At 45.0% G+C, this 22,927-nt stretch overlaps 1 protein-coding gene across 1 annotated transcript in view; it reads left to right on the forward strand.

Moving 5' to 3' along the window:
* LOC137327520 (splicing regulator RBM11-like) overlaps positions 1-14,714 on the forward strand; it is a 32,941-nt gene extending 18,227 nt beyond the window's left edge. The window contains exon 5 of the mRNA XM_067993423.1: positions 13,625-14,714. Within this exon, the coding sequence (XP_067849524.1) occupies positions 13,625-13,966 (342 nt within the window). The 3' untranslated portion in view covers positions 13,967-14,714. The remainder of the gene's footprint in view (positions 1-13,624) is intronic.
* The last annotated feature ends 8,213 nt before the right edge of the window (positions 14,715-22,927 follow it).

Consider the following 22,927-nt stretch of genomic DNA (forward strand, 5'->3'; position numbering starts at 1 on the left):
GAAGGTAAATCAGTGTCAGAGCAGTGGGCGGCATTCAAGGGGGAGATTCAAGGGGTTCAGAGTAAACATGTTCCCACAAAGAAAAAGGGTGGGGCTGACAAATCTAGAGCCTCCTGGATGTCAAGGAGCAAACAGGATAAGATAAGGCAAAAAAGGGAACCTTATGTCAGACACCGAGATCTCAATACTACAGAAAGCCTAGAGGAGTATTAAAAAGTGCTGGGGTGAAATTAAAAAGGAAATTAGGAAAACAAAGAGAGGTCATAAAGAAATGTTGGCAATTAAATTCGAGGAGAACCCAAATATGTTTTATAAATACATTAAGAGCAAGAGGATAACTAAGGAAAGAGTAGGGCCTATTAGAGACCAAAAAGGTAAACTATGTGTGGAGGTGGAAGATGTTGATATGATTCTTAATGAATATTTTGTGTCTGTCTTCGCAAAAGTTAAGGAGGAGTGTGAAATATTGGATGAGATCAACTTAGTGAGAGAGGAAGTATTAAGGGGATTAGCATCTTTGAAAGTAGATAAATCACCATGCCCGGATGAAATGTATCCCAGCCTGTTAAAGGAAGCCAGGGAGGAAATAGCGGAGGCTCTGACCATCATTTTCCAATACTCACTGGATACAGGCTTGGTGCCGGAGGATTGGAGGATTGCTAACGTTGTACCACTGTTTAAAAAGGGAGCGAGGGATAGACTGAGTAATTACAGGCCAGTCAGTCTAACCTCGGTAGTGGGCAAATTATTGGAATCAATTCTTAGGGGCAGGATAAACCATCAATTAGAAAGGCATGGATTAATCAAGGACATTCAGCATGGATTTGTTAAGGGAAGGTCGTATCTGACGAACTTGATTGAATTTTTTGAGGAGGTAACAAGGAAGGCGGATGAGGTTAGTGTATTTAATGTAATCTACATGGATTTTAGCAAAGCTTTTGGCAAGGTCCCACATGACAGACTGGTCAAAAAAGTACAAGCCCATGGGATCCAAGGGAAAGTGGCAAGTTAGATTCAAAATTGGCTCAGTGGCAGGAAGCAAAGGGTAATGGTCGACGGGTGTTTTTGTGATTGGAAGGCTGTTTCCAGTGGGGTTCCACAGGGCTCAGTACCAGGTCCCTTGCTTTTTGTGGTGTATATTAATGATTTGGACTTAAATGTAGGGGGCATGATTAAGAAGTTTGCAAATGATACAAAAATTGTGCGTGTGGTTGATAGTGAGGAGGAAAGCTGTAGACTGCAGGAAGATATCAATGGACTGGTCAGGTGGACAGAAAAGTGGTAAATGGAATTCAATCCAGAGAAGTGTGAGGTAATGCATTTGGGGAGGGCAAACAAGGCAAGGGAATACACAATAAATGGGAGGATACTGAGAGGTGTCGAGAAAGTGAGGGACCTTGGAGTGCATGTCCACAAATCCCTGAAGGTAACAGGACAGGTAGATAAGGTGGTTAAGAAGGCATACGGGATACTTTCCTTCATTAGACGAGGCATAGAATATAAGAGCAGGGATGTTATGCTGGAACTGTATAAAACATTGGTTAGGCCACAGCTTGAGTACTGCGTACAGTTCTGGTCACATTACAGGAAGGATGTAATTGCACTGGAGAAGGTAGAGAGGAGATTTACGAGGATGTTGCCAGGGCTGGAGAATTTTAGCTATGAGGAAAGATTGGATAGGCTGGGGTTTTTCTCTTTGGAACAGAGGAGGCTGAGGGGAGATTTAATTGAGGTGTACAAAATGATGACGGAACTAGATAGAGTGGATAGGGAGGACCTATTTCCCTTAGCGGAGAGGTCAGTGACCAGGGGCATAGATTTAAAGTGATTGGTCGAAGGATTGGAGGGGAGCTGAGGAAAATCTTTTTCACCCAGAGGGTGGTGGGGGTCTGGAACTCACTGCCTGAGAGGGTGGGAGAGGCAGAAACCCTCAACTCATTTAAAAGGCTACGGACCAAGTGCTGGAAAGTGGGATTAGGCTGGGTGGCTCATTTTCGGCTGGCGTGTATACGATGGGCTGAATGGCCTCCTTCTATGCGGTAAATGTTCTTTGATTCTATGACGGGAGCGATGGGTGAACGGGACTTGGTGCGAGTTAGGATATAGGCAACAGAGTTTTGGATGTGCTGGAGTTTACGGAGGGTGGAAGGTGGGAAGCCGGCCAGGGGAGCATTGGAATAGTTGAGACTAGTGGTGATAAAGGCATGGATGAGGGTTTCAGTAGCAGATGGGCTGAGGCAGGGGTAGAGATGGGCCATGTTATGGAGGTGGAAGTTGACGGTCCTTGTGATTATAGGGTTGTAAACTCAGCTCAAGGTTGAATAGGACGCCGAGATTGCAGACAGTCTGGTTCAGCCTGAGACAATGGCCGGGGAGGGAGGATGGAAGATGGAATCAGCGAGGGTACAGACCCGTGTTTTCCCAGCAGGTGGGTTGCTGGATAGTGTTCAGGCATGAGATTCGAAACAGAAAATGCGCGGCAGGTCTGTCAGCCTTGGCGAAGAGTAAAGACAGACTAACTTTTCAGTTGTGGATCCTTGGCTCAGTGGTAACACTGTCAGTTCTGAGTCAGTTGGTTATGGGTTTAAGCCCCACTACAGAGACCTGAGCATCTAATCTAGGCTGCTAATGGAGTGCTGCGCTGTCGGAGGTGTGGGAATACTCCTGCATTCTTACTGTTTTGAAATCAAGACTCATTGCAGCGTTTTCCTACTCTTCTTAGTTCTTTCCCTGGATTTCCTTACTTCCTAAGGCTTCCCTTCCTCCTGCAGGCTTTTAAAACCCAAGTGTAACATCACCTAAATATCACGTTCTTGATATACCTCACCTTCAGCCTCCCCATTTAAAACAAAACACAGCTGGTTCACCAACATAAATGACCGTGGCCTGGGAGGGGAAGTGGGGCTAGGCTTGTGAAAAGAAACAGAAAGCTAAGGTCAAAATAAATTACAGATAGGGAAGGGAAGACATTTTTTGAATAATACTCATCAATAAAATGCTGTTTTATAAGGACAGGGGTGTTATTCAGTGTAATGCACAATGTATTATTCTGCTGCTAAGATGGATTGATGTCACTTGAAGACCTCAAAGTTTAATTGTTGTTAAGTAAACACAGGCTCGAAGGTCAGTCTTGAATGTAATTGTTGCGAGAGGGAACTGTGAAGATTGGAAAATGCTAGTCAGTTTCAGGCTCTAGGTTAGAAGCACCCAGCATTAGGTGACTGGCTTTCTTTTTCTTTTTTAAAGCTTGTTTTGCATCTGTAACAAAGTGTGACACCTGGAGTGTGATGGACAAAATGCACACACATGTACCATTTTTAAATATACTAGAAAATTCTCCGTGATGCTGCTATTGGTAAGTTAGAGGGTACACTATTTTATCAGAGCGTACACTATTTTATAAGGACAGGAACATTAAACCATTTAAACCCAATATGGTTCAGTTGCTAAAGTGTGTTCCTTTAAAGCAGTAAAGTCAAATTGTTAAGTAAACATGGTGAACTGATAAACAGGTCATTTAAGTAGCTGCTCCACAGTATTTTGTTGCTGGAGTTTGTATATTCCAAGTGACTGCTTTTTGATTTTTTTTTAAATGTGTTTTTTTTAACTTTGACAGAAAGTTGCAGTGGAGCGTGACACAGAAAGTTGCAGTGGAGCGTGACACAGAAAGTTGCAGTGGAGCGTGACACAGAAAGTTGCAGTGGAGCGTGACACAGAAAGTTGCATTGGAGCGTGACACAGAAAGTTGCAGTGGAGCGTGACACAGAAAGTTGCAGTGGAGCGTGACACAGAAAGTTGCAGTGGAGCGTGACACAGAAAGTTGCAGTGGAGCGTGACACAGAAAGTTGCAGTGGAGCGTGACACAGAAAGTTGCAGTGGAGCGTGACACAGAAAGTTGCAGTGGAGCGTGACACAGAAAGTTGCAGTGGAGCGTGACACAGAAAGTTGCAGTGGAGCGTGACACAGAAAGTTGCAGTGGAGCGTGACACAGAAAGTTGCAGTGGAGCGTGACACAGAAAGTTGCAGTGGAGCGTGACACAGAAAGTTGCAGTGGAGCGTGACACAGAAAGTTGCAGTGGAGCGTGACACAGAAAGTTGCAGTGGAGCGTGACACAGAAAGTTGCAGTGGAGCGTGACACAGAAAGTTGCAGTGGAGCGTGACACAGAAAGTTGCAGTGGAGCGTGACACAGAAAGTTGCAGTGGAGCGTGACACAGAAAGTTGCAGTGGAGCGTGACACAGAAAGTTGCAGTGGAGCGTGACACAGAAAGTTGCAGTGGAGCGTGACACAGAAAGTTGCAGTGGAGCGTGACACAGAAAGTTGCAGTGGAGCGTGACACAGAAAGTTGCAGTGGAGCGTGACACAGAAAGTTGCAGTGGAGCGTGACACAGAAAGTTGCAGTGGAGCGTGACACAGAAAGTTGCAGTGGAGCGTGACACAGAAAGTTGCAGTGGAGCGTGACACAGAAAGTTGCAGTGGAGCGTGACACAGAAAGTTGCAGTGGAGCGTGCCATCTGAAGTGTGATGGACAATAAGATGGCTGATGCATCGCCAGTGATGGGTGGAGGGAGGAGGTCAGGGTTGGTGGACCATAGGGTCAGGGGTGCGACATATGGCTGGAGGAGGTTGCTGAGATAGGATAGGTGTGAGGCCGTGGAGAGGAAGAGATTCTGAATTTGGTGCATTAGGCGATGGGGTTAGGGAGCCAGTGGAGGTCGGTGAGTGCAGGGATGATGGGAACATGGAGCTTATTGTTGGGCAGGATGGAATTTGTGTTGGATGGAGCTGATGAGGAGGGTGTTGGAGAGGTTGAGGTTTGTGGTAACTCAAAACATAGATTAGGGTTTCAGTCGCGGTGAGATAAGGTTGGGGTGGAGGAGGAAGAAATGAGTGCTGTTGGTGACGGACACAACATAGGTTTGAAGCTAAGAATTGATTAGCAGACTGAGGATGAGCAAGCAGCCAGGGAGAGAAATAGAGAAGGGGTGGGAGGGGGGCAAGGGAGCATTTTTCCTGCTGCAACATCCACATGTGGATCTCATGAATGTACGGAAAGAAAAGACCATCAGGCCTCTCAATACTTAGTCTATACAGTAGATGGTGCAATCTGCCAAAGCTCAGTCTATACTTTAGATGGTGCAATCTGCCAAAGCTCAGTCTATACTTTAGATGATGCATTCTCTCAATACTCAGTCTATACGTTAGATGGTGCAATCTGCCAAAGCTCAGTCTATACTTTAGATGATGCAATCTCTCAATAAGAGAGTGGGCAGTTCTGGATTTAGTTTTAGGAAATGAAGCTGGGCAGGTGGAAGGAGTATCAGTGGGAGAGAATTTTGGTGGTAGTGATCATAATTCAGTTAGATTTAGTATAGTTATGGAAAAGGACAAAGATAGAACAGGGGTAAAAGTTCTCAATGGGGGAAAGGCCAATTTTACTAAGCTAAGAAGTGATTTAGCAAAAGTGGACTGGAAACAGTTACTTGAAGGTAAATCAGTGTCAGAGCAATGGGAGGCATTCAAGGGGGAGATTCAAGGGGTTCAGAGTAAACATGTTCCACAAAGAAAAAGGATGGGGCTGCCAAATCTGGAGCCCCCTGGATGTCAAGGAGCATAAAAGGGTAAGATAAGGTTAAAAAGGAAAGATTATGTCAGACACAGAGAGCTCAATACTACAGAAAGCCTAGAGGAGTATTGAAAAGTGCAGGGGTGAAATTAAAATGGAAATTAGGAAAGCAAAGAGAGGGCATGAAAAGATGTAGGCAAGTAAAATTAACGAAAACCCAAATATGTTTTATACATACATTAAGAGCAAGAGGATAACTAAGGAAAGCTTGAGACCGATTAGAGATCAAAAAGGTAAACTATGTGTGGGGGCGGAAGATGTGGGGATGGTTCTTAATAAATATTTTGCGTCTATCTTCACAAAAGAGAGGGACAATGCAGACATTGGAGTTTAGGAGGAGGAGTGTGAAATATTGGATGAGATAAATATAGTGAGAGGGGAAATATTAAGGGGATTAGCATCTTTAAAAGTAGATAAATCACCAGGGCCGGATGAAATGTATCCCAGGCTGTTAAAGGAAGCCAGGGAGGAAATAGCTCTGACTATCATTTTCCAATACGCACAGGATACAGACATGAAGCCGGAGGATTGGACGACTGCTAACGTACCATTGTTTAAAAAGGGAGCGAGGGATAGACCGAGTAATTACAGGCCAGTCAGTCTAAACTCAGTGGTGGGCAAATTACTGGAATCAATTCTGAGGGACTGGATAAACCGTCACTTAGAAAGGCACGGAGTAATCAAGGACAGTCAGCACGGATTTGTTATGGCAAGGTCGTGTCTGACTAACTTGATTGAATTTTTTGAGGAGGTATCAAGGGGGGTTGATGAGGGTAGAGCATTTGATGTAGTGTACGTGGATTTTAGCAAGGCTTTTGACAAGGTCCCACATGGCAGACTGGGGTCAAAAAAGCACCAGCCCATGGGATCCAAAGGAGAGTGGAAGTTGGATCCAAAATTGGCTCAATGGCAGGAAGCAAAGGGTAATGGTCGACGGGTGTTTTTGTAACTGGAAGGCTGTTTCCAGTGGGGTGCTGCAGGGCTCAGTACCAGGTCCCTTGCTTTTTGTGATATATATTAATGATTTGGACTTAAACGTAGGGAGCATGATTAAGAAATTTGCAAATGATACAAAAATTGGCCATTTGGTTGATGGTGAGGAGGAAAGCTGTAGACTGCAGGAAGATATCAATGGACTGGTCAGGTAGGCAGAAGAGTAGCAAATGGAATTCCAATCCGGAGAAGTGTGAGGTAATGCATTTGGGGAGGGCAAACAAGGCAAGGGAATACACAATAAATGGAAGGATGCTGAGAGGTGTAGAGGAAGTGAGGGACCTTGGAGTGCATGTCCACAGATCCCTGAAGGTAACAGGACAGGTAGATAAGGTGGTTAAGAAGGCATATGGAATACTTTCCTTTATTAGCTGAGGCATAGAATATAAGAGCAGGGAGGTTATACTGGAACTGTATAAAACACTAGTTAGGCCACAGATTGAGTACTGCACACAGTTCTGGTCACCACATTACAGGAAGGATGTAATTGCACTAGAGAGGGTGCAGAGGAGATTTACGATGATGTTGCCAGGACTGGAGAATTTTAGCTATAAGGAAGGATTGTATAGGCTGGGGTTTTTCTCTTTGGAACAGAGGAGGCTGAGTGGAGATTTAATTGAGGTGTACAAAATTCTGAGGGACCTATTTCCCTTAGCAGAGAGGTCAATAACCAGGGGCATAGATTTAAAGTGATTGGTCGAAGGATTAGAGGGGAGCTGAGGAAAAAATTTTCACCCAGAGGGTGGTGGGGGTCTGGAACTCACTGCCTGAGAGGGTGGTGGAGGCAGAAACCCTCAACTCATTTAAAAAGTACCTGGATGTGCACCTGAAGAGCCGAAACCTACAGGGCTACGGACCAAGTGCTGGAAAATGGGATTAGGCTGGGTGGCTCATTTGTGGCCAGCGGAGACGATGGGACGAACGGCCTCCTTCTGTGCCATAAATTTTCTATGATTCTATGAATACTCAATCTGTACGTTAGATGGTGCAATCTTTCAATACTCCGTCTATATGTTAGATGGTGCAATCTCTCAATACTCCGTCTATATGTTAGATGGTGCAATCTTTCAATACTCCGTCTGTGTTAGATGGTGCAATCTCTCAATACTCAGTCTATGTGTTAGATGGTGCAATCTCTCAATACTCAGCCTGTACATTAGATGGTGCAATCTTGTACTCCCTCCTGAGGGGAAGAAACAAAACCATGACTAATTTGAAGGGTAATTCCTCCCCAGTTCCCTATGACACATCACTTAGACATGCTCAACTAAGCCACACCTCCCATCCCATTGTGTCCATTAGAGTCATAGAGTTATACAGCACGGATAGAGGCCCTTCGGCCCATCGTGTCCGCGCCGGCCATCAAGCCCAGTCTAATCTAATCCCATATTCCAGCATTTGGTCCGTAGCCTTGTATGCTATGGCATTTCAAGTGCTCATCCAAATGCTTCTTGAATGTTGTGAGGGTTCCTGCCTCCACAACCCTCTCAGGCAGTGAGTTCCAGACTCCAACCACCCTCTGGGTGAAAAAGTTCTTTCTCAAATCCCCTCTAAACCTCCCGCCTTTTACCTTGAATCTATGCCCCCTTGTTATAGAACCCTCAACGAAGGGAAAAAGCTCCTTAGTATCCATCCTATCTGTGCCCCTCATAATTTTGTACACCTCAATCATGTCCCCCCTCAGCCTCCTCTGCTCCAAGGAAAACAAACCCAATCTTCCCAGTCTCTCTTCATAGCTGAAGCGCTCCAGCCCTGGTAACATCCTGGTGAATCTCCTCTGCACCCTCTCCAAAGCGATCACATCCTTCCTGTAGTGCGGCGACCAGAACTGCACACAGTACTCCAGCTGTGGCCTAACCAGTGTTTTATACAGCTCCATCATAACCTCTTTGCTCTTATATTCTATGCCTCGGCTAATAAAGGCAAGTATCCCATATGCCTTCTTTACCACCTTATCTACCTGTTCCGCCGCCTTCAGGGATCTGTGAACTTGCACACCAAGATCCCTCTGACCCTCTGTCTTGCCTAGGGTCTTCCCATTCATTGTATATTCCCTTGCCTTGTTAGTCCCTCCAAAGTGCATCACCTCGCACTTTTCCGGGTTAAATTCCATTTGCCACTGTTCCGCCCATCTGACCAACCCATCTATATCATCCTGCAGACTGAGGCTATCCTCCTCGCTATTTACCACCCTACCAATTTTTGTATCATCAGCGAACTTACTGATCATACCTTTTACATTCATATCCAAGTCATTAATGTAGACCACAAACAGCAAGGGCCCCAGCACAGATCCCTGTGGTACCCCACTGGCCACAGGCTTCCAGTCACAAAAACAACCTTCGACCATCACCCTCTGCCTTCTGCCACTAAGCCAGTTTTGTATCCAAAGTGCCAAGGCACCCTGGATTCCATGGGCTCGTACCTTCTTGACCAGTCTCCTGTGCGGGACTTTATCGAAGGCCTTACTGAAATCCATGTATACCACATCCACTGCGTTACCCTCATCCACGCGCCTAGTCACCCCCTCAAAAAATTCAATCAAATTAGTCAGACATGATCTTCCCTTGACAAAGCCATGTTGACTATCCCTGATTAATCCTTGCTTCTCCAAGTGGAGACTAATTTTGTCCTTCAGAATTTTTTCCAATAATTTTCCTACCATTGTTCGTAGGAATTTTGAAGGGCCATATTTTCTGCCCATTCACTATGAATAAGCAGTAAATCTAGCCCACAGGACTGTACAGGGCCAAAAGAGTGTGTTTCCATCCATTGGGCCAGTGCCAAAGCTCTCAGAACTCGTATCCTACTTTATCTCTCCTACTGTTCAACAGCGATGTCTCTCAAGAATGTATCCATCACTTTTGAAATTCTTGACATCCTCTATTTCCACTGCCTCCCAGGGTATGCTCTTCCACTCAGGTATAAGGTATATGTGGATTCACCTTTTCCCATCTAAGTTTGAATCCATGTCCTGGAGCTTGTATTGAGCATCTCTCTGGGATTCTGTCTATCTGTTGTCTTTAACTTCTTAAATGACTCAATAAGCTCACCTGTTTTCCCCAAGTATCCATAGTCACTGGATACTTGAGACTTGAGAACAAAATCTCGGCTGACACTCCAGTGCTATTCTGAGGGAGTGCAGCACTTTCGGAGGTGCCGTCCTTCAGATAAGAAGTTAAACCAAGATCCCATCTGGTGCCTCAAGAAGGCATAAAAGATTCCACGGCACAATTTTAAAGAAGAGCAGGGCAGTTCTCCCTGGTGTCCTGGCCAATATTTATCCCATTTATCTCATTGCTGTATATGGGATCTTGCTGTGTACAAATTGGCTGCCGCATTTCCTGCATTACAAGAGCGACTACACTTTAAAAGTACTTCATTGGCTGTGAAGCATTTTGGGATATTCTGAGCTCGTGAAATGCTATAGAAATGCAAGTCTTTTCTTGGTGATAACGGAGGCCTGGCTTAATAAAGGGCAGGTCTGGATACTAAATATTCCTGGATACAAGGTGTTCAGGAAAGATAGAGAAGGAAAAAAGGAGGGGGCGGTGGCAGTATTAATTAAGGAATGCTGGAGAGACAGAGAGAGAGAGAGAGAGAGGGTCAAGGACAGAATCTATTTGGTTAGAGTTGAGAAACAATAGAGGTGCCATTACACGACTGGGTGTATTCTATAGGACACCAACTAGTGGGACGGAGATAGAGGAGCAAAGTTTCATGGAAATTACAGAGAGGTCAAGAGCCATAGAGTAGTGATAATGGGGGACTTCAACTATCCTAATATAGACTGGGATAGTCAAAGTGTAAATGACAAAGAGGGGGAGGAATTTCTGAAGTGTGTTCAAGAAAGTTCTCCTGATCAATATGTTTCCAGCCCAATGAGGAAGGAGGCATTGCTGGATCTGGTTCTGAGGAATGGGAAGGACCAAGTGGAGCAAGTGTCAGTGGGGGAACATTTAGGGAGCAGCGATCATACTATCATAAGGTTTAGAATAGTTATGGAAAAGGACAAGGAGCAATCTAAAAATACCTAATTGGAGGAGGACCAATTTCAGTGGGTTGAGAACAGATCTGGCCCGGGTGAATTGGAATCAAAGATAGGCAGGCAAAATTGTAATTGAACAACGGGTGTCCTTTAACGAGGAGATGGTTCGGGTACAGTTTAGGTACACTCCCACCAGGGGTAAAGGTAAGGCAACTAAAGCCAGAGCTCCCTGGATGACACAAGAGATAGAGAATAAGATGAAGCAGAAAAAAGGGGCGTATGACATATGTCAAGTTGATAACACAAGTGAGAACCAGGCTGAATATAGAAAGTTCACAGAAGTGAAAAAGGAAATAAGAGGGGCAAAGGGAGAGTATGAGAATAGACTGGCGGCAAACATAAAAGGGAATCCAAAAGTCTATGTGCATATAAATAGCAAACGGGTAATAAGAGGAGGGGTGGGGCCAATTAGGGACCAAAAAGGAGATCTACTCATGGAGGCAGAGGGGATGGCTGAGGTACTAAATGAGTACTTTGCATCTGGCTTTACCAAGGAAGAAGATAAAAATATTGATAGAGGTACTAGAAAGGCTAGCTGTTCTTAAAGTAGATAAGTCACCCGGTCCGGATGGGATGCATCCTAGGTTGCTGAGGGAAGTAAGGGTGGAAATTGCAGAGGTACTGGCCATAATCTTCCAATCCTCTTTAGATATGGGGGTGGTGCCAGAGGACTGGAGAACTGCAAGTGTTAGAGCCTTGTTCAGAAAAGGGTGTAAGGATAAACCCAGTAACTACAAGCCAGTCAGTTTAACCTCAGTGGTGGGGAAACTTTTAGAAATGATAATCCGGGACAGAATTAACAGTCACTTGAACAAGTGTGGATTAATAAAGGAAAGTCAGCACGGATTTGTTAAAGACAAATCATGTTTAACTAACTTGATTTTGAGTTTTTTGATGAGGTAACAGAGAAGTGTAGATGAGGGCAATGCAGTTGATGTGTATATGGACTTTCAAAAGGCGTTTGATAAAGTGCCGCATAATAGGCTTGTCAGCAAAATTGAAGCCCATGGAATAAAGTGGACAGTGACAGAATGGATATGAAAGTGGCTAAGTGACAGGAAACAGAGTAGTGGTGAAAGTTTGTTTTTTGGACTGGAGGAAGTCATACAGTGGTTTTCCCCAGGGATCAGTATAAGATCCTCAACTTTTCTTCATATATATTAATGACTTGGACTTGGGTGTACAGGGCACAATTTCAAAATTTGCAGATGACACAAAACTTGGAAGTGTAGTAAACAATGAGGAGGATAGTAATAGACTTAAAGAGGACATAGACAGGCTGGTGGAATGGGCGGATATATGGCAGGTGAAATTTAACGCAGAGAAGTACGAAGTGATACATTTTGGCAGGAAGAACGAGGAGAGGCAATATAAACTAAGTGATACAATTCTAAAGAGGGTGCAGGAACAGATAGACCTGAGGGTATATGTGCACAAATCGTTGAAGGTGGCAGGGCAGGTTGAGAAAGCGGCTAAAAAAGCAAACGGGATCCTGGGCTTTATCAGAACCAGCTGTGGCTCAGTTGGTAGCACTTTCATCTCTGGTTTCGAGTCCCATTCCAGAGACTTGAGCACAAAATGCAGTCTGACACTCTAGCGCAGTACTGAGGGAGCGCTGCACTGTCGGAGGTGCCGTCTTTCGGATGAGACATTAAACCGAGGCCTCGTCTGCCCTTTCAGGTGGACATAAAAGATCCCATGGCACTATTCGAAGAGCCAAGGGAGTTCTCCCCAGTGTCCTGGCCAATATTTATCCCTTAACCAACATCACTAAAAAAAATAGATTATCTGGTCATTATCACATTGCTGTTTGTGGGATCTTGCTCTGCGCAAATTAACAGCTGCGTTTCAAACATTGCAACAGTGAGTACACTTCAAAAAAAAGTACTTCATTGGTTGTAAAATGCTTTGGGACATCCTGAGGTTGTGAAAGGGGCTAAATAAATGCATGTCAGTCTTTGTTTCCAAGTGGAGGCATAGTGTACAAAAGCATGGAAGTTGAGTTGAACGTTTATAAAAGACTGGTTCGGCCACAACTGGAGTATTGTGTCCAATTTTGGGCTCTGCACTTTAGCAGTGGTTCGAGGGATGAGGGACTTTGGTTACGTAGGTAGACTGGAGAAGCTGGGGTTGTTCTCCTTGGAGCAGACAAAGTTGAGAAGAGATTTGATAGAGGTGTTCAAAATCATGGCGAGTTTAGATAAAGTAAATAAAGAGAAACTGTTGCCATTGGCGGAAGGGTTGAGAAGCAGAGGACACAGATTTAAGGTGATTGGCAAAAGAGCCAAAGGCGACATGAGGGAAAACTTTTTACAGAGCAAATATTTATGATCTGGAATGCGCTGCCTGAAAGTGTGGTAGAAGCTGATTCAATCGTGGCTTTCAAAAAGGAATTGGATAAATACTTGAAGGGAAGGTATTTGCAGGGCCACGGGGAAAGAGCGGGGGAATGGGACTAACTGGATTGCTCTTACAAAGAGCTGGCACGGGTTCGATAGGTCAAATGGCCTCCTTCTGTGCTGTAACCATTCTATGATTCTTTTTCACCCCTCGTGGTTCCGGGTGTATAATCCCGTTAATCAGCTTACTTTGCCCTTCTTTGTCCTTCCAAGTTGCTCTAATACAGTTGGGGACTGAGCACCTTACATCAGGGTGGCTGCGGCCTGCACTTTGCACAAACTGGTTAGCACTCCCTGGGCCTTGGCTCTCCAGCTTACATCCCACAATCCTGTTTACCTCTTTCACCTCTGCTGCGCATTGTGTTAATGTTGGGTTGAGGATAGGATAGGGGCTGGTCTGTGTGATGCCCTCCACAGTTGGATAGCCGGTTGATGCTCGCCAGCCGGTCTTGTGAAAGAAGAGCAGCCACTCGAGATGAGGCACCTGGTAGGGGGGGGGGCTACGGAGAGATCTTAAGGTGGTTTATCGTTCTTATGGTGGTTTATTTTTATTTTCAGATGAACACTTACGCGCTGCAGCAGTACCACATCAATTCCCAGATGGTCCAACAGCAGCAGCAGCAGCAGCAATATTACCAGGCAATGGCACAGCAGATGGGACCCCCTGCTCAGATGTCCCATTTCAGTCCGATGCAGGACTTTATGGCCAGGCCCCCTCAGCCGCCCTGGGACAATCTGCAGCAGAGGGGCCCGGACCAGGACCACGGGAACTGCGATGATGACAGTGGGCAGGAGGGGGAGTCGATCAGTGACAACAGAACCCGGGAGAAGCTACGGACCGCGAGCAAGCACCGAGAGCACCAATACAAGAAGCACAAATCCAAAAAGAAGAAGTACTGATTTGGCAGGGGGCGGGGGTAGAGAAGGATTGAAGTTCTCCCTCCGAGGACGATGCGTGATAGACCAGTTTAATATACACTAACCTAAAATCACAACCAAATATTTGACAGATTTGTGAGTGACTAGTTGGATTGGAGCCCGATTTAAGGATAAGAAGTTGGAGGGCATGGCTGGGAGTGTTGCATCAGACACATGGATTGATGGTGATACTGATGTTACAGGGGGTTTCAGTACAGTGTAATGGTGGCTGGCTGAAACATTTCACACCATGTCCACTCATACTGTGAAATACATTACTGTACTTCCAATCTGGGGAGAGGATGAGGACCTGGATATCACTGGAGTAAGTTTCTGGTGGTTGCAGGTCTCTTTGTCACTGGTTGAAGCACTAATGGGAGCAATTTGAGTTAATGAATTAAGAGTGTCACACAGGTAGTGCATTGCTAATCTTTAAACTTTATTGGTTTAAATGTGAATTTTGTATTGGCACCAATGCGACTGAACAATATGTAATTAACTCTTGCACTTGGGAAACTATATGGTAAACTCATCAATCTCTTGCTTCCAGTGGGGAGCTGTGTTGGAAGGGAGCATGGGTTGAATGGTTTTGCCATGTTCCAGGCCTGTCTGGTTCTTGCTGCCATCAAGCGTGGCTTACTGCTGCGAATGTGAGATTGGTGAGTTTACTCTTAATTCCTTAGCTGGCTAATTGTTTGTTTCTTTTGGCAATTAAATGCTCTTGCACACAGTTCTGTCCTAATGTTGAAAAATTATTTTATGTCTAATGAGCATGTATTAGAGCCATTGTAGCCACAGTGAGAGGGTTTCTTTGTGTCGCTGTGTATTAGAGCCATTGTAACCACAAGGGGACGGTTTCTTCAATGCTGCTATTTGTTTTTGTTTCATTAAGTGCGTGAAGTAAGCCATCTTGCAATGGTTGTTATCTCTGCTTTTGTTCTGTGGAATTTTCCTAGCCATAAGACCATAAGAGATAGGAGCAGGAGTAGGCCATTCGGCCCCTCGAGCCTGCTCCGCCATTCAATGAGATCATGGCTGATCTGATTTTTACCTCAACTCCACTTTCCCGCTTTTTCCCCATATCCTTTGACTCCCTTGCTGATCAAAAATTTGTCTACCTCAGCCTGGAATGTATTCAATGACTCAGCCTCCACAGCTTTTTGGGGTAAAGAATTCCAAAGTTTCACGACCCTCTGGGAAAAGAAATTCCTCCTCATTTCCGTCTTAAACGGGTGACCCCTTATTCTGAGACTGTGCCCCCTGGTTTTAGATTCCCCCATGAGGGGTAACATCCTCTCAGTATCTACCCTATCGAGTCCCCTCAGAATCTTGTATGTTTCAATAAGATCTCCTCTCATTCTTCTAAACTCCAATGAGTATAGACCCAACCTGTTCAATCTTTCCTCATAAGACAACCCTTCCATACCCGGAATCAACCGAGTGAACCTTCTCTGAACTGCCTCCAATGCAAGTATGTCCTTCCTTAAATAAGGGCACCAGAACTGTACGCTGTACTCCAGGTGTGGTCTCACCAGCACCCTGTACAGTTGTAGCATGACTTCCCTGCTTTTATAGTCCATCCCCCTAGAAATAAAGGCCAATATTCCATTTGCCTTCCGGATTACCTGCTGCACCTGTATGTTGACTTTTTGTGTTTCATGTACGAGGACACCCAGATTCCTCTGTACCACAGCATTTTGTAGTATTTCTCCATTCAAATAATATTTTTATTTTTTATTTTTCCTCCCAAAGTGGATGACTTCACATTTTCCCACATTATATTCCCACATTTTTGCCCATTCGTTTAACCTGTCAATATCCCTTTGCAGACACTTTGTGTCCTCATTGCAACTTGCTTTTCCACCTATAAAAACACAAGAAATAGGAGCAGGAGTAGGCCAATCGGCCCCTCGAGCCTGCTCCGCCATTCAATAATATCATTGTAAACAATTTTACAACACCAAGTTATAGTCCAGCAATTTTATTTTAAATTCACAAGCTTTCGGAGGCTTCCTCCTTCCTCAGGTGAACGAAATGAAATCCTCGAAATGAAATCGCATTTATAATTCACAGAACAATGCTTGGTGATTACAGAGAGTTTTTTCAACTGCCTGTTGCCAAGGCAATCAGTGTGCAGACAGACAGGTATTACCTGCCAGGTCTCAGAATATACAAATCACCAAAAAAAACAAACAAAAAAAAAAGAGATAGAGAGGTAGAAACATAGAAAAGACAGCAACTGACCCGTTATATAAAAAACAAATGTTATCTGTTTTTAATATAACGGGTCAGTTGCTGTCTTTTCTATGTTTCTACCTCTCTATCTCTGTTTTTTTTTGTTTGTTGTTTTTTTTGGTGATTTGTATATTCTGAGACCTTGCAGGTAACACCTGTCTGTCTGCACACTGATTGCCTTGGCAACGGGCAGTTGAAAAAACTGTTTGTAATCACCACATGTGATTTCCACATCGTTCACCTGAGGAAGGAGGTGGCCTCCGAAAGCTTGTGAATTTAAAATAAAATTGCTGGACTATAACTTGGTGTTGTAAAATTGTTTACAATTGTCAACCCCAGTCCATCACCGGCATCTCCACATCAATAATATCATGGCTGATCTGATCCGAACCTCAAATCTAAATTCACGTCCAATTTCCTGCCCGCTCCCCGTAACCCCTAATTCCCTTTACTTCGAGGAAACTGTCTATTTCTGTTTTAAATTTATTTAAAATAGCTTTATATCATCAGCAAATTTGGCCACAAGACACTCTGTTCCTTCATCCAAGTCATTGATATATATTGTAAATAGTTGAGGCCCCAGCACTGATCCCTGCAGCACCCCACTAGTTACAGACTGCCATTTTGAAAATGACCCTTTTATCCCGACTTTCTGTTAGTGAGCCAATCCTCCATCCATGCCAGTATATTACCCCAACATCATGAGCTCTTGTGCAGTAATCTTTTATGTGGCATCTTGGTCCAAATATGGACAAAAGAGCTGAATTCCAGAGGTGAGGTGAGAGTGACCGCCCTTGACATCAAGGCAGCATTTGACCGAGTGTGGCACCAAGGAGCCCTAGTAAAATTAAAATCAATGGGAATCAGTGGGAAAACTCTCCAGTGGCTGGAGTCACACCGAACACAAAGGAAGATGGTAGTAGTTGTTGGAGACCAATCATCTTAACCCCAGGACATTGCTGCAAGTGTTCCTCAGGGCAGTGTCATAAGCCCAAACATCTTCAGCTGCATCATGAATGACCTTCCTTCCATCATAAGGTCAGAAATGGGGATGTTTGCTGTTGATTGCAGTGTTCAGTTCCATTTGCAACCCCTCAAACAATGAAGCAGTCCGAGCCCGCATGCAGCAAGACCTGGTCAACATCCAGGCTTGGGCTGATAATTGGCAAGTAAAATTTGCGCCAGACAAGTGCCGGGCAATGACCATCTCCCCTTGACATTCAACGGCATCACCATCGCCAAATCCCCCACCATCAACATCCTGGGGGTCACCATTGACCAGAAACTTAACTGGACCAGCCACATTAATACTGTGGCTGCAAGAGCAGGTCAGAGGCTGGGTATTCTGCGGCGAGTGACTCACCTCCTGACTCCCCAAAGCCTTTCCACCATCGACAAGGCACAAGTCAGGAGTGTGATGGAATACTCTCCACTTGCCTGGATGAGTGCAGCTCCAACAACACTCAGGAAGCTCAACATCATCCAGGACAAAGCAGCCCGCTTGATTGGCACCCCATCCACCACCCTAAACGTTCACTCCCTTCACCACCGGCGCACAGTGGCTGCAGTGTGTACCATCCACAGGATGCACTGCAGCAACTCGCCAAGGCTTCTTCGACAGCACCTCCCAAACCCGCAACCTCGACCACCCAGAAGGACAAGAGCAGCAGGCACATGGGAACAACACCACCTGCATGTTCCCCTCCAAGTCACACACCATCCCGACTTGGAAATATATCGCTGTTCCTTCATCGTCGCTGGGTCAAAATCCTGGAACTCCCTTCCTAACAGCACAGTGGGAGAACCGTCACCACACGGACTGCAGCGGTTCAAGAAGGCGGCTCACCACCACCTTCTGAAGGGCAATTAGGGATGGGCAATAAATGCCGGCCTCGCCAGCGACGCCCACATCACATGAACGAATATAAAAAAAACCTTATCCAATGCCTTTTGAAAATCCAAATAGATTGCATCCATTGGTTCCCCTTTATCCAACCTGCCCATTATAGGAACAGGAGTAGGCCATTCAGCCCCTCGTGCCTGCTCCGCCATTTGATAAGATCATGGCTGATCTGTGATCTAACTCCATATACCCGCCTTTGGCCCATATCCCTTAATACCATTGGTTGCCAAAAAGCTATCTATCTCACATTTAAATTGAGCTGGTATCAATTGCCGTTTGCGGAAGAGAGTTCCAAACTTCTACCACCCTTTGTGTGTAGAAATGTTTTCTAATCTCACTCCTGAAAGGTCTGGCTCTAATTTTTAGACTGTGCCCCCTACTCCTAGAATCCCCAACCAGCGGAAATAGTTTCTCTCTGTCCACCCTATCCGTTCCCCTTAATATCTTATAAACTTCGATCAGATCACCCCTTAACCTTCTAAACTCCAGAGAATACAACCCCAATTTGTGTAATCTCTCCTCGTAACTTAACCCTTGAAGTCCAGGTATCATTCTAGTAAACCGACGCTGCACTCCCTCCAAGGCCAATACGTCCTTCCGAAGGTGCGCTGCCCAGAACTGCTCACAGTACTCCAGGTGCAGTCTAACCAGGGTTTTGTATAGCTGCAGCATAACTTCTGCTCCCTTGTACTCCAGTCCTCGAGATAGAAAGGCCAGCATTCCATTAGCCTTCTTGATTATTTTCTGCACCTGTTCATGACACTTCAATGATCTATGTACCTGAACCCCTAAGTCCCTTTCGACATCCACTGTTTTTAACTTTTTAACCATTTAGAAAGTACCCTGTTCTATCCTTTTTTGATCCAAAGTGGATGACCTCACATTTGTCTACATTGAATTCCATTTGCCACAGTTTTGCCCATTCACCTAATCTATCAATATCGCTTTGGAATTTTATGTTTTCATCCACACTGCTTACAATGCCACCAATCTTTGTGTCATCGGCAAACTTAGATATGAGACTTTCTATGCCTTCATCTATGTCGTTCATAAATATTGTGAATAATTGAGGCCCCAAGACAGATCCCTGCGGGACTCCACTAGTCACATCCCTACTCTCTGTCGCCTTTCGCTCAGCCAACTTCCTAACCAAGTCCATACTTTTCCCTCAATTTCATGGGCTTCTATCTTAGCTAACAGTCTCTTATGTGGGACCTTATCAAATGCCTTCTGGAAGTCCATATAAATAACATCCATTGACATTCCCCTGTCCATTACTTTAGTCACCTCTTCAAAAAATTCAATCAGTGTTGTCAGGCATAACCTTTCACAAATCCATGCTCTCTGATTAACTGAAAATTCTCAAGGTGTTCAGTCACCCTATCCTTAATTATAGAATCCAGCATTTTCCCCACAACAGATGTAAGGCTAACTGGTCTATAATTCCCTGGTTTCCCTCTATCTCCTTTCTTAAAAAGCGGAGTGACATGTGCAATTTTCCAATCCAGAGGGACAGTTCCTGAATCTAGAGAACTTTGAAAGATTATAGTTAGGGCATCTGCAATGTGCTCACCAACTTCCTTTAAACCCTGGGATGGAAACCATCTGGTCCTGGGGATTTGTCACTCTTTAGTGCTATTATTTTCTTCATTACTGTTGTTTTACTTATGTTAATTTTATCGAGTCCCTGTCCCCGATGCAATATTAGTTTTGGGATTTCCGGCATGCTATCCTCTTTATCTGCTGTAAATACTGACGCAAAGTAATCGTTCAACATGTCCGCCATTTCCCCATTGTCAATGACAATATCCCCACTTTCAGTTTTTAAGGGGCTAACACTGCTCCTGACCACCCTCTTTTTCCGAATGTAACTATAAAAGTTCTTCGTATTGGTTTTGATATCCCTTGCAAGTTTCTTTTCAAGAATCTTAGCAGCTGACTCACTTTTTTCCCTTTCAAACACTGCATTGAACTCGATCATGTTATGATCGCTATTTGATAGATGTTCACGTACAGTTAAGCTGTTAACTAAATCTGGTTCATTACTCATTACTAAATCTAGTATGGCTTGCCCCCTTGTTGCCTCTAGGACATACTGCTGTAGAAAACTATCCCGGACACACACAAGAAATTCACTACCTTTCTGACAGTTGGTAGTCTGCTTTTCCCAATCTATGTGAAGGTTAAAGTCCCCCATTAAGACCACTATGCCTTTCTTACACACTTGTCTAATCTCTGCATTTATACAATCTAGCACTTCAGAGCAGCTGCCAGGGGTCCTATACACAACTCCCACTATAGTCTTAGATCTTTTCCTATTTCTCAATTCAACCCATAAGGTCTCTGTTGGCTGCTTACCTCTCGTTATATCCTCCTTTATCATTGAAGTGATTTCATCTCTAATCATTAAGACTACTCCTCCCCCTCTTCCATTTTCCCTGTCTCTCCTGTAGACCTTATAACCCGGTATATTTAGTTCCCAATCCTGACCATCCTGCAGCCGTGTCTCAGTAATAGCTATCATGTCATACCCTCCAATTTGAATTTGAACCTGTAGTTCATTTAATTTATTCCTTATACTCCGTGCATTTGTATATAGAACTCTTAGTTGGGCCACACACCCTAGTCTGACCTTCAGCTTTGATGCTGGGTTAATCACCTTATGCCTCCTAGTTTTCACTTTATCTGTAGTGCCTAAAGTACACTTTCTTTCTGCTGCTCTATGCTTTTCCCTTTCACTTGTTCTTGAACAATTGTTTGTACTTTTTGTATTGTAAATTTCCCCTGGGTCTTTCCCTCTCTTGCTGCTCTCAACTTTACTCCCTTCTGACTCCCCGCTCAGTTTCCCATCCCCCTGCCACTCTAGTTTAAACCTTCCCCAACAGCACTAGCAAACACCCCCGCGAGGACATCGGTCCCGGTCCTGCTCGGGTGTAACCCGTCACGCTTGTACAGATCCCACCTTCCCCAGAACCGGTCCCAATGTCCCAGGAATCTAAATCCCTCCCTCCTACACCATCCCTGCAGCCACGCATTCATCCTGTCTACTCTCCTGTTCCTATACTCACTAGCACGTGGAACTGGTAGTAATCCTGAGATCACTACCTTTGAGGTCCTGCCTTTTAATTTATCTCCTAACTCCTTAAATTCACCTTGCTGGACCTCATCCCTTTTTTTACCTATGTCGTTGGTACCAATATGGACCACGACTACTGGCTGTTCACCCTCCCCCTCCAGAATGTCCTGCAGCCGCTCCACAACATCCTTGACCCTAGCACCAGGGAGGCAACATACCATCCTGGAGTCACGTTTGCGGCCGCAGAAACGCCTATCTGTTCCCCTTACAATTGAATCCTCTATCACTATAGCCCTGCCACTCTTCTTCCTCCCCTCCTGTGCAGCAGAGCCACCCGTGGTGCCCCGAACCTGGCTCTTGCTGCTTTCCCCTGATAAGCCATCTCCCCCAACAGTTTCCAAAGCGTTTTTTTTCATTCGTTCATGGGATGTGGGCGTTGCTGGCGAGGCTGGCATTTATTGCCCATCCGTAATTGCCCTTGAGAAGGTGGTGGTGAGCCGCCTTCTTGAACCGCTGGTATATCTGTTTGAGAGGGAGATAGCCCCAGGGGACTCCTGCTTTACCTGCCTGGTCCTTTTACTCTGCCTGGCGGTCACCCATTTCCTTTCTGCCTGTGTAATCTTTACCTGCGGTGTGACCACCTCACTGAACGTGCTATCCACGATAGTCTCAGCATCGCGGATGCTCCACAGTGAATCCACCCGCATCTCCAGCTCCAAAATGCGGTTAGCCAGTAGCTGCAGCTGGACACACTTCCTGCACACATGGTCGCCAGGGACACTGGTAGTGTCCATGACTTCCCACATAGTGCAGGAGGAGCATATCACGGGTGCGAGCTCTGCTGCCATGACTTGCCTTAGACTCTCACACTCTCCTCCCCCTCTCAGTCTCTCCTTTTATCCTGTGCTCACCTCTCGGACTCTCCTGCCTCACCTGTGACGTCGCACAGTAGTTTTCTCTTGTTGCAGGTCTGCTGCTGCTTTTATCCCCACTCTCAGACTTCTGCCGCTCAGGTCCACTGCCGCTCTGGGGAAAAAGTTAGGAAAAGCAAGGCAAAGCAGCACCTCCTTCCCCCACTTCACCGAACTCCCACACTCACCAAACTCTCAGCTGCTTCACTCTGTGCCTGCCATTACTTCCTCAAAGAACTCTAATAAATTTGTCAGACACGATTTCCCCTTCATAAAACCATGTTGACTCTCCTTGATTGTATTATGAGTCTCCAAATGTCCTGCTACTACTTCCTTAATAATGGATTCTAGCATTTTCCCAATGACAGATGTTAGACTAACTGGTCTATAGTTACCTGCTTTCTGTCTCACTCCCTTCTTGAATAGGGGTGTTACGTTTGCGGTTTTCCAATCCACTGGGACCTTTCCAGAATCTCGTGAATTCTGGAAGATTACAACCAATGCATCCACTATCTCTGTAGCCATTTCCTTTAAGACCCTTGGATGCAAGCCATCAGGTCCAGGGGACTTGTCAGCCTTTAGACCCATTAGTTTACCTAGTACTTTTTCTCTCGTGATAGTGATTGTTTTTAGTTCCTCCCTCCCCTTTGCCCCTTGATTTTCTACTATTATTGGTATATTATTAGTGTCTTCTACTGTGAAGACAGATACAAAATATCTGTTCAATTCCTCTGCCATTTCCTTGTTTTCCATTATTATTTCCCCAGTCTCATCCTCTGAGGGACCAATGTTTACTTTAGTTACCCTCTTCCTTTTTA

This window comes from Heptranchias perlo, chromosome 11 (assembly GCF_035084215.1).
Source record: "Heptranchias perlo isolate sHepPer1 chromosome 11, sHepPer1.hap1, whole genome shotgun sequence".
Lineage (NCBI taxonomy): Eukaryota > Metazoa > Chordata > Chondrichthyes > Hexanchiformes > Hexanchidae > Heptranchias > Heptranchias perlo.